Below are 12,750 nucleotides of genomic sequence, written 5' to 3'. Positions count from 1 at the left end.
CCTTTGATTCATGGGGTAGGGGGAGGCTCCAGCCCTCTCCCCCATGGATCACTTATTTATAAACCAAATTTATAAAGTTTTTAATGTGCTCGTGCTCATCCTCAACATTATGTACCAAGAAAAGACCACAGGGAAGTATCCTGTCACATAACTTAGTACAACAGCTACCATTAATCTAAGAACAACAATGATAACATTCAAACCTTGTTAAATATACTCTATAGGTAAACTAAGTCAGGCTACAGATCAAACAGAACTCACAATGGCCTAATTTTGAGAGGGAAGATTTACATGTCACCAAGGTAATCAAGAAAACTCAGGAAACATAAACACCATGAAATAAAAGGCCAAAGAAATACAATGATGATCATCAATATTAAATGACATCAAGCCTCCTTGTATCCTAGTAACCCACTCCCAATGTCCATTTAATCATTTTATCTTGAGTCCCAGATGTCCCGTGTAGTCATCTGGTCCCTGGAAATATATTCTCTTGGACATTCTGGAAAAGGCCTCATTCTCATGACAGCTCCGAAGAGACCTTTGCTTCCTGGTTCCAAATCACTTCCTAGATGATTCTCGCTAAAATCTGCCAGTAACAAGACTTAATACAATTTTGGTACAATCTTTTAAATTTGGTCTTCCAAACCTGAAACTTCAGAGAACTTCAGTATTTATAAACCACTTATTGTGATATATATCTTTACCTAAACCCTATACTTGATATAAGAATCTTAAAAAAAAAAAAACTCAACCAAAAAAAAAATCAACAAACAAAAAACAATTCATGAGGGCCTATCTTGTAAAATGAACCCTTCTGTCTTTTTTTTTTAGACAATTGGGGTTAAGTGACTTGCCCAGGGTCACACAGATAGTAAGTGTCAAGTGTTTGGTCTGAGGCCGGATTTGATCTCAGGTCCTCCTGACTTCAGGGCTGCTGCTCTATCCACTGTGCCACCTACCTGCCCCAACCCTTCTGTCTTTTAAAATTATCAGACAAAATCTTAAGGAAGTGGATATTCAAAACTAAAAATAAATAAAATTTTAAAACATAAAATAAAATTATCAGACAATGGGAAAAGAATTTTCTTTACAATTATAAAAGCAACTTTATATGTAAAATCTCTAATCCAATTTTGAGAATTTATTATTAAAACACCATCAAAGCCTGAATTTTCATACTAGATACATTAGAAAGTCAATCATATTCATGTGTATATAGTTCTTAGAGAAAACAGTTTAATCATGTTGCTTTCTCAAAATTTCCTATTCCATTTAATTAGAAAACTTTTACCTTACATCTTTGTCTTATTGGTTTGTCTACTTCCCCACTTAAGAACATATCATCTCTATATTATAATTTGACCACAAATACAGATTAAAATTGTAAGATTTTTTTATGTGTGTATCCTATTATAGTAACTCAGAAATGAGACAATTGTGGGAATTGTGTAAACCAAAGACATTATATCTTGTAAAACTTACTCCATTTTAAGACTTAAGTTTCATTTTCCTGTAAATAAGCCCCTAATATTTCCTCCAGTTAGAAATCAGATTACATAATCTTATATCCTGGTTTATATCCAATAATTGTTTGCTTTTAATGCATAAAAATCTGTCTCCCCTTATATTTGGAGTCCAGGGTCAAGCTGAGGAGGCCTGATCCCAATTTGTAATGCAATTGGCATGAATTGCTTAATAAATCAATATACTCCAAAGCTCAAACCTTTGCTTCCTCAGGTATTTCAAACTTCACCCATCACATAACATTATTATTATTGTTGTTTTACAAAGGCATATTTACTTTGATAAAATAGTGAGAATGGAAGTTACAAAGCATTTTCCTTTCTCTCCAATGCCTGAGAGAATATGTTCTCTTATGCCATCTCCTGCCTTAGGAAGAGTGAGCTCAACTTAAAATCACTTTCTACATAACATTCATATTATCAAGTTCATTTGTGAATTTAGCATAGCTAGTGTATGGATTATTACAGCTCCCTCTTGGCTACCTTTGATCTATGCTGGGTCAAATAAGTTTGGGGTCTCTTTCCTCATTATCTAGCTTATGGAAAATCCTGGCATAGACTCTACCTTAGCTCCTAACCATTATATTACCTAGCCACCTCTAGGTTCATGGTGCACTATTCTGTCACTTTTATCCTGGAGAGGTGGGAACTGAGGCTTAGCCCCCAGAAGAAGAAAAGGATCTCAACAACACTGCTACTAATCTGGTCCCCAGAGGAGTGAAGGTCTGGAATTTTCCACCCAAGTGAACAACAGTATTGACAAGAGCAAACAGCTCTAATCCTTATCCTCTGGAGGACATCAAGATAAATATGATCCCAATTCTGGTCCCTAGAGGAGGGGACTCACCCCCAGACAAGAAGTAGTAAGTCTCATTTTCAACATATATAGGGAACAGACTCAAAATGATTAAAATAAGGGCCATTCCCCAATTGATAAATAGTCAAAGGAAAGAACTACAAGCTATCAATAGCCATATGAAAAAGCTAAGAAAAAAAAGGAAAACACCAAATGTTGGAGGGGCTATGGGAAAACAGGCACATTGATGCACAGTTGGTGGAGCGGTTAAGTGATTCAGCCATTTTGGAAAGCAACTTAAAACTACATCTCAAAAGGTACTAAACAGTGCACACCCCTTGACTCAGCAACAACACTGCTATACCTATATCCCAAAGAGATCAAAGAAAGAGAAAAATGCCCCGTATGTACAAAAATACTTATAGCAGGCTCTTTTCACAGTAGCTAAGAATTGGAAATTAAGAGGGTATTCATTATTTAGAGGATGACAGAACATGGCATGTAAATGTAATAGAATACTATTATGTGGCAAGAAATGAAGAAAGTTTTAAAGAAACTGGAGAAGATTCCTATGAACTAATGTGCAGCGAAATGAGCAGAATGAGGATAAGTATTTCTACAATAACATCAATATTATCAGAAACATTTCTGAAAGACTTAAAAATTCTGATCAACACAATGATCAATCATTATTCCAGAGGAGCTCTGTCAATGGAACAGGGAAAGAGTCTCCACGAAGGCAAATAAATCATCTTCTAACATTCAACAACTAGATGCCCATGTGAATACACTATGAGTCTTCAAGAATTGTGCCTCAAATGATATTAAACGTTGTAAAGTTAAACATTTGTTGAATTTGCTTCAATTTGTATTTGAGAGAGATTGTAAACTCCACGCCCACATCTGTGATAATCTTAGGCCCTCCCTAAAGACTTTTTTCGTTTTGGGATAGAACTTTAATGAATGGGCTGCTTGGGACTTTTTATATGGCATTTAGGAAACTCTTAATAACTGTGTTACGTGGATTTTGTTGACGTTTCAGTGAAAAGGACTTAGGGTGGCCCTTGAAAGTAAAATGCTCGAGCCTCCCCAGGAGCTCAAAGACATGTCCAGAATTGGAGATACAGATGAAATGTGTCAAAGTAACCTAAGTTAATTTGCTGAGAAGAGTGATGGGGGTGGGGAGGAATGGGACACTACCTCACTGTAAAAGGAGAGACAATGCTTATACTTGACCCAAAACTATCATTCCTTTGGGACACCCAGAAGAGTGGGTGCTAGTGAAGACCCCTGCTTCATTTCCACATCCCAGCAGAAATGATGACTGCTCCTACCTGGCAGCTACAACATATGTAGAAGATTTTCTGGCCCTTTCTTCTGCTTTGTTTTTTTTTCTCTATGCATAGGTGATAAAACAATGATCTTGAGAAAGATGTTCTTAGTTTTGGTGGCAGTGACCGTGGATCTCAACATAGGGGTTCAGCCGCAATGATCAGGCACCAAGGGGAGCAAAGTGAGCTAGCCTCTGGCGGAGCGAGTACTGTTGAGGTTGACAGGGGAATGAGTCCCTTGCAGGGTACAGAGGCATGACAGGGGGCCATGGCAGGCCTCAAGTAGCCCTTTGCTAACTGTGATCTTGAACTGATTGCTGCTCGCAGAGAACCCAATGGTCAATAGATAACACCTTCTCCGGAAGGCTTGAAAGATCAAGGGGTAGAATTACTAGGGTGATTAAACCAGCTGTCCAGCTCTCAGAAGAAGCGGAGTGTTCTTCAGCAGCAACTAGAAAAAAAAGAAAAGATATTTGATATGCCTACCTCCTTTTCGTGGGACTCCCTGAAAGTAATAAAATTACTATGACCAGCTTGACCCTGGAGAAGAAGAAATGAGAAATCACTTCCTGTGCTTCCTTTACAGATACAGGGGACTGTGGGTATGGAACGCTACATAGAACATCAGACTTTTTCAGTGTTGATTAGTTTTGCTGAACTGTGTTTTTCCCCTCTTTGTTTTCCTTGTTATGTTATTGTTGTTGTGCTGTTGTTTCAGTTGTATCTGACCCTTTGTGACCCCATTTAGGTCTCTTTTTTGTGGCAAAGATACTGGAGTGGTTTGCCAGTTCCTTCTCTAGTACATATTGCTGATGAGGAAACTGAAGCAAACAGAGTTAAGTGACTTGCACAAGGACACACAGCTAGGAAGTGTCTGAAGCTACATTTGAACTCAGGTCTTCCTGAAGCCAGGGCCAGAGCTCTATTCACTTTGCCAGCTAGCTTAAGAGGTGGCTTTCAGAGAGGAGTAGGAATGCAGCTGATGTAAAAATGGGAATGTGGTTGATGTAAAAACAAAAGATATTAATAAAAATTTATTTTTAACTGCCATATGAAAATTTTTATTAACCCTTTACCCTTCAACCCTTTCTCTTCTCCAAGTTAAATTAATCCAGTTCTGCTGTGCCTTCCTCATTGGCCATATTTCCCATCGCTTTCAGCATGTGTAAGACTCTTCTCTGGATCCCTTCCACGCTCTCTGTTTCCCTTGTGTGGACTAAAAGTATTTGTAAATTCCATTTTAAGGCTGTTTCAAATTCTAAACCAGAACCAAAACCCCTCCCCAGCATTCATGTGGATACCTTAACCAAGCCACTTACCATTTGAACTAAAATCATCTACTAGGATGAGCTCTTTAAGCAAGTGAGGAGGGGTCTTATCGATGATACTGATGATGGCTCTATGTATAACAGACATGGCTTCATTCAGCAATGTAAGAATGACACTGAGGGTTGAGAGTTGGTGGGGATATTGCTTCTGAAGACATCTGCGAAAATTACATTATTATTATTAATTAAAAAGTTGAAGAGGAACTTATAAAACTTACCTAGCCCAGCCCCTTGCCTCTAGACATGACTTTGCGATACCTTAATTGGACCAGGGTGGCTTCCTACCCAAAATTCAAGCCCATCAGAGGACAGAGAAATCATCATTTGTTTATTCCAATAACAACCATGGATTTTTTCTCTATGCCTAGCTTAAATCCTTTCTGCTGCAATAAAATCCTCTTCCATTTGTATTATCTTCATGGGATATTTTCCTTTAGGTGTCACACAGATCCCTCAAACTCTACAAGACACTCCAAACCAAATGCACATCCTTACTTCACCCTACCTCTCCCTCAGACCACCCCCCCAACAAAACTTGGCTCCCTTTCCCAGCTTCTGCAATCAAAGGCACTGTCATTCTTCCATTTTCTAGATTTGAAATCTTATTGTTATTTCCGTTCCTTGCTATTACTTTGTCCCATATAACCAGTCAATAAATCCAGATCACTTTTCTCCAATCTGCCTTTTCCACATCCTTCCTATTCAACTTTAGACATGGCCTTCATTATTTCATACCTGGGGGGTAACTAGGTAGCTCAGGGGTTTGTGCTTCAGGCCTGGAGTCAGGAAGACTCATCTTCCTGAGCTCAAATCTGGCCTCAGACACTTACTAGATGTGTGAGCCTGGGCAAGTCACTCAATCCTGTTGGCCTCAGTTTCCTCATCTATAAAATGAGCTGGAGAAGGAAATGGCAAACCACTCCAATATCTTTGCCAAGAAAACCCCAAATGGGGTCACAAAGAGTCAGACACAACTGAAACAATGACTGAATACAACTTCATACCTGGAGTCCTGAAATGATTGCCTCAGGTCTCTTCTCAATCACTTGCAAAGACCACTGCTTTGTTATGTTACCTCACTGATCAGAGGTCCATTCAAGCTATCCACTACTTGGAACACCATATTGAAACTCCTTAGCCTGGAAATTGAAGACCTGTATGTCCCTATTTTATCTAAATTTATGTCTTAAAATACCTTTGAATCAACCTATTCTTTTCCCAACAAGGCCAATCTCACTACTTACTGTGTCTGCCTCTGAATTGTTGTCCAAGCTGTTTTGAATGCCCCTTACCGTTTTTTCCCCTGCCTATCACACTCCATCAGATCCAACAAAGATCAGGGAGAGCCCTAACCCCGCATCAACTCCCACTATCTCTTTCTTCTCTCATCTTCTACTGCACTTATGTCTATTCAATGAGACTGTATTGTAATAATACTATCTAGCATGCTATCTAACCTTAAGGTTTAGAAAGTACTGTACAAGTATTTTATCCTGACAACAACCCTGAGACATAGATGCTAATATTATCTCCACTTTATAGATGAAGAAACTTGGGCAGACAGAGGTTGAGAGGCTTGTTCAGCATCATACACCTAGTAAGTGTCTAAGGTGGACTTTGAATGAAGGTCTCATTGATTCTGGGCATTGGGGCAGGCTATTTCTGTCAATTGCCATTTTTGATGCTGATCATATTGTTTCTGGTTTGTATCTTTTTTCATCAGTCTTTTGCAACTCTGTGAAGGTTGGTAATGTTCCTTGCGCTTCTTTGATATCCCCTAATGGCCTATAAAAGTTCTGAGTAAAAACAGACATCAATCAAAGTCTGATGAATTGAATTAAGATGGATAGTCTATTACCATCCTACTTAATGACATTCAACACTCGAGGGGTCTCTCTCAGCATTTTTTTCTTTAGGCTAAATAGCCCCATAACCTTTCCATAAAGATTTCCCCTTCCATCTTCTCAGCTAAAAAGCGTTGGACTCTTTTTCCTTATTTTTGCTTTGGACCAGTTTCACAATAGTAATTTTTTTAATCCCCTCTCCATCCTCTCCTGTCTACCCTCTTCTCTTTCGATTTATATGACCCTAAGTTTTTTTGTGAATAGGAATTCTTTTACTCTTTATATTGGTATCCCTAGTGTTGGCACTTAGTAATTGTTTGATAAGTTCTTGTTGAATGATTGATTGATGGATGGATTCTTTTCCTACCTGCTCCTTCTCAGTCTCCTTGGTTGGATCATGACCCAAGTTCCAGCCTCCTTACTGTGGCTATATCCCTTCAGCTCCATCCTGGACCCTTGTTTCTTATCTCCTTAGAAGTCCCTACCATGGTGACCTCATCCACTCCCATGAATTCAGTTATCAACTTAATATGGAAAACTCCCAAATCTCTCCTGAGTTACAGTCCTGCATTTCCTGAAAATACTTATTATTCATTTTGAACTGAGTGCCATAAAGACATCTCAGTCTCGACATAGTAATCGATGCCTTTCCTCATCTCCTTAAATACTGGTGACTCTTTCTCTTCTCATTATCATGTATCTATTTTTTCTATATTTTATGTACACTTATATTTGTAAAGTCTCTTTCCCCCAGTAGAATATAGACTCCTTAAGGACAGATGCTGTTGTCATTTTATCTTTGTATTCCTGATACCGAAAACAGAATTTGATTAGTATTTGTGGGTTGATTGCATACCTTTAAAACTTGTATTATACAATCTGCAAATATGTTTCATTTTCTCAGTAGGTAGATTGTAAGTTTCTTGAAGGTTATTTTTAAATCTTTGAATTCTAAAGGACTAGAATAATGCCTTAAAAGTAATCATTTAATAAAAGTTCGTTAAATTTAAGTTAATTGAATTGAATGATCTGTACCCTATTTTTTGAAAACACATGTGAAGTACATTTGTTGGACATGACCAATGTGGGATTTTTTGTTTGTTTGTTTAATGATGCATACTTATCAGAAGAGTTTTGTTTTGTTTTTCTTTTTTTTCCCCTTGAGGGATCAGTGGGAAGAAGATATTTTTTTTGTTCATTAAAAATAATTTAAAAAGTAAAATGTACTCAAGGAACATTTTATTATGGGGGAAAATTTAAATCAGTTTCTTTTTTATTTATATGTCATTGATTTTTTTCTCAGTTGTGTGGATCAGAGAGAAAAAAAAGACAACCTTCCCTTACATGTAAGGCAGATAGACCTGAAATCAGGAAGCCTTGAGTTAAAATCTTACCTCTGACACTTATTAGCTGTGTGACCCTGGGCAAGTCACTTAATGTGACTTAAAGTCACTTATCTGTCTCAGTTTCTTCAACTGTAAAATGGGAATACCTTAGCACCTACTGCCCAGGGATATTTTGAGTATCAAATGAGATAATACTTGTAAAGCACTAAAAAGAGTATCTGTCATATAGTGAGTGCTTAATAAATGCTTATGTCCTGCCTTCCTTAAAAAGGGTTCCAATTACTTTCAGGAAGCAGTAAGCAGTCAGGCCCTAGGTATCTGAAACTAGCAGAAGAGAGGAGTTCTTTTTCTTTTGATACCCCTGGAATCTTTCTTGTAGCATCATATTATGTTAAAGGACAGAAGCAAAGGCACAGAGGAGAAATAAAGAGCAGTAGAAATATTGTAGAGATTATATCTAACATAGATGAAATAGCCTACACTCATCTGATTTCTTAGAGGAGAGAGTATTAGTGGTCCTATGTCATCTGCAAAGACTGCCTAGTAGTCTGCCATCTTTAAAATTTGTCTAATTATCTGTAGTTCCGCCAAGATTAGGCCTGAGTTACTTATGCTAGTGTCATCATACATCATCATCATCTTCATCTTCATGAAATTTCCATAGCAATTTATAGTTTGCAAATGCTTTCCTCATGACAACCTTGTGAGGCACATAGCCAAGTATTATTAACCATATTTTAAAGATGAGGTTGCTGAAAGTCAGAGAAGTGAATGATGACAGTCATACAGCTAGTAAGTGAGAGATCAAAGCCTTAAGCACAGTGCTAGGTCCTGGGTATATAAATAATAACAAGACAGACTCAACCCTTAAGGAACTGACATTCTACCAGGGTGATGCAATATGTTCACAGATAAGTAAATAGAGGATACATATAACATACATACATACACACATATGTATACTTACATGTTAGTAATTTGAAGTGTGTGTAAAATTAACAATGGGAGGAGGGAGGGGACCAAGAAGGTCTTTTGAAGGAGTTAACACGTAAGTTGAGTCCTGAAGGCATGTAGAAGTTCCAAGAGTCAGAGGTGAGGGAAAATATTCCAGATAAAGTATAGAGAGCCAAGATGGTGGAGTAAAGGGGGTATTCTAGCCAAACTTACCCAACATTCACCTCTAAATAACTTTAAAATAATGCATCAAAAAGAACTCTAAAGCAGAATAACCAAAAAAAAGTAAATAATTTTTCCAGCTCAGGACCACTTAGGAGGACAGAAGGAAAGACCTATGGCACTGAGGTGGGGGCTGGACAGGAGCATAGCAGGGTTGCAACACCAGCCATGGGCTTTGGAGGCAGCAGCAGCAGCAGCAGCAGCAGCAGAATTAGGAGCTCTTACTGCCCAGAGATGGTAAGAGGATTGAACACTTGGACAGAAAGAGATTCCAGGGGACCCCTGAAATGAGTGAGTCAGAGAACAAATCATAAAAACAATAATAATTTCATTGAAGGTAATGATGACAATGAGATAATACACCAAAATTTGTAGGATAATGCCAAAAAAGTACTTAAGAACAAATTCATATCTCTCAATGCTTGTATCAATAAAAGTGAGAAACAGCAGATCAATGAATTGGGCATGCAACAATAACAACAACAACTAGAAAAAAATTTAAATTCCTAATTAAACACCAAAATAAAAATGCTAAAAATCAAAGAAGAGATTAATAAAATTGGAAGTAAAAAAAATCAGACCTTTGAATTAACAAATAAGACTAGGAGCTGGCTTTATGGGAAAAAAACAAATAGATAATCTGTGGATTAATTTTATTTTTAAAAAAGAAAGAAAACCAATGACAAGTATCAAAAATGAAAAGGGTAAATGTACCACCAATGAAGAATTAAAACAACTATTAGCCAACTATATGAACTCCCTAAGGAAAAAAAAATCTTCAGACCTAGATGGACTTAAAAGTGAATTTTACCAAACATTTAAAGAACAATTAATTCATAAACTATTTGAAAAAATAGGCAAAGAAGGAGTTCCACCAAATTCTTTCTATGACCCAATATGGTTTTGATACATAAACCAGGGAAATCTAAGAGAGAGAGAGAGTTCTATAGACCAATTGCACTAATGAATATTGATGTAAAAAATTAAATAGCATACTGGGAAATAATATTAAAAAGATACTATAACTAGGTGAAATGTATACCAGGAATCCAGGGCTGGTTCAATATTGGGAAAACTATAAGTATAAGTGACCATATCAATAACAAAAACAACAAAAATCATATAATTATATCAATAGTAGCAAGAAAAAGTTTTTGAAAAAATTACACCCATTAAAAAAAATGCTAGAAAGCCTAAGACCAAATAGAGCTTTTCTTAAAATGATAGGTAGTATCTATCTAAAACCATCAGCAATCATTACCTGTAATGGGGATAAGCTAGAAACCTTCCCAATAAGATCAGAAGTGAAACTGCCCATTATCATCATTATTATTCAATATTGTATTAGGAATACTAGCTATAGCAATAAGAGGAGAAAAAGAAGTTGAAGGAATATGAATGCAACAAAGAAACAAAACTACTTTTTTTGTAGATGATATGATGGTATACTTAGAGAATCAATTAAAACAATGAATAACTTTAGCAAAGTTGCAGGATATAAAATAAACCCTCACAAATCATCAACATTTCTATATATTACCAACAAAGTCCAGCAGGAAGAGATAGAAAGAAAAAATCCATTTAAAACAACTACAAGTCTACCCGCCAAGACAAGGCTAGGGACTAGGTGAACATTATTACAAAACACTTTTCACACAGATAAAGAAGGTCTCTGGGACTTTACACAGGCTGCCCTGCATGCTGGAGTGCTATTCTCATCTCCATTTTGAATCTGTAGTTCAGACTTCTCTGATCACCTCCAGCTGCCTTCCCTAATTATTTCCCTCACTCTCAAATTACTTCACATTTACTTTGTATATATTTTGTATTTACTTATATTTGTGCATTTTGTTTATCCCCTAAAGAATATAAGTTCTTTGAGGTGAGAGTCTATTTCATTGTTATCTTTGTGTCTCCAGCACTTAATGCAGTACTTGTCACATAGTAGGTACTTCATAACTGATTGGTGGTCAAAATTTGTGAGTTCCCTTACCACCTTAGTGGGACAAAAGATTTCACTACTAATACTGAAAAGTGATGTAGCAAATTCAGGGGATGTTGGATAAAGCCCCTGACTATTTGAAGCATGTTTTTGGCTTTCACTAGTCTGACCCTGTGAAGTATTCTATTTTTTCTTATGACTGGGAAAAATGAAAAATACATATAGCACTTATAAATTCAGTCTGTATCACTTACTATTTACTTATTTGTGTGTTCCCTTGACAATATTTCCTCTTTGCCTGGTGTTTCCCTAATTCAGCCATAAAGTCTTTGAGGTCAAGGTATTTTTCATGCGCTTTGCATAGTGCTGGGCATTGTAGAGTAATATTTGTGAACTGAAGGGAGGAGGAAAATAAAGAAAGTGCAGAGGGGAGGAAATAAAAAAAGAAAGAAGGGCAAATACAGAGATATTTGGATGGAGGATTTGGGAGAGAATGGTATATAATCTGGGTCTTGAGTGACCTCTAATAATTTACTTAGTGTTCAGTAAAGAAGTAATCTCTAAATTCCATTTTGGTTCTGAGAGCTCTAAGGATCTATACATTTTCTGTCCAGCCTCCTTTTGTTATGTACCCTAGAATAATCTTGTAACCATTCTGTATCAGTTTCATAATCCATGAAATGAAGATAAACTCTGCTCAGCCTTCCTGAGTCCACTGTCCAGCCCTTCAAAACCATTTTCCACTGTTTTTTCCCTTCTCCTTTCATCCCCTTTAGCACTTTCTCAAAAGTACAACTTTTAATCAAACACAAAACCCCTCTAGACTTCTTAACATCTTAAACTACTTAACAGTTTTGTTAGAATAACCCCACTCCTATTGTACCTGCGGCTTCGAAAGTCTTTAATAGAGCAGTTGAGAGGCAGCCAGTCACTCAGGTACACATTGTAGCCAAACTGGATAAAGAGGTCGTGGGCCAGCATCTGTTGGGATTCAGTCAAATCTTCACCCCAATGTTGGAAAAGAACTGAGTCTGGGAAAAGTTTTCTTGGTGGCTTATGCTTGGTTTCCTTCTGAGTCCTGTTTTCTGATGCTCTGGGGGCCTGCTTCCCTTCATCTTCTAGTCTTCCTGATGCCTTGGCAACAGCCTCTGCCTCCTTCATCTCTTTTTGCATCCTGGTGTGCTTCATGGAATCCTCTGTACATGGGATGTGGGGTAGAGTGGGGAGAGAAAGATGGTCAGAAAAAGGGGAAAAAATGTACATATTTCAAGCAACTCTGATCACACAGATATTTCTATATATCCAAATTTTTCTGAGGCTCCCAAGAGCCCAGGATTAGGTGGTCTGGATGCCAGAAGATGTGAAGTGGTTCACACACGCCTTCCTTACCTGGACAGAATATGTGGTCCAGGAGCATTGCTCTCCTTAAGGCAAGGTGGTAAGTAGGGATCCAAGGGTGAC

At 37.4% G+C, this 12,750-nt stretch overlaps 1 protein-coding gene across 1 annotated transcript in view; it reads right to left on the bottom strand.

Moving 5' to 3' along the window:
- The window catches only part of LOC114038898 (probable polypeptide N-acetylgalactosaminyltransferase 8), a 32,665-nt gene extending 20,203 nt beyond the window's left edge, over positions 1-12,462 (bottom strand). The window contains exons 1-2 of the mRNA XM_027856411.1: positions 12,173-12,462; positions 4,973-5,139 (exon numbers count right to left, since the gene is read on the bottom strand). Of these exons, the coding sequence (XP_027712212.1) occupies positions 4,973-5,139; positions 12,173-12,462 (457 nt within the window). The remainder of the gene's footprint in view (positions 1-4,972; positions 5,140-12,172) is intronic.
- Between the last annotated feature and the right edge of the window lie 288 nt (positions 12,463-12,750).

Source organism: Vombatus ursinus, unplaced genomic scaffold (assembly GCF_900497805.2).
Source record: "Vombatus ursinus unplaced genomic scaffold, bare-nosed wombat genome assembly UNPS02011431.1, whole genome shotgun sequence".
In the NCBI taxonomy this organism is placed as follows: Eukaryota; Metazoa; Chordata; class Mammalia; order Diprotodontia; family Vombatidae; genus Vombatus; species Vombatus ursinus.
The sequence above is the reverse complement of the archived record's forward strand: the minus strand, read 5'-3'. Positions and strand labels throughout refer to the sequence as shown.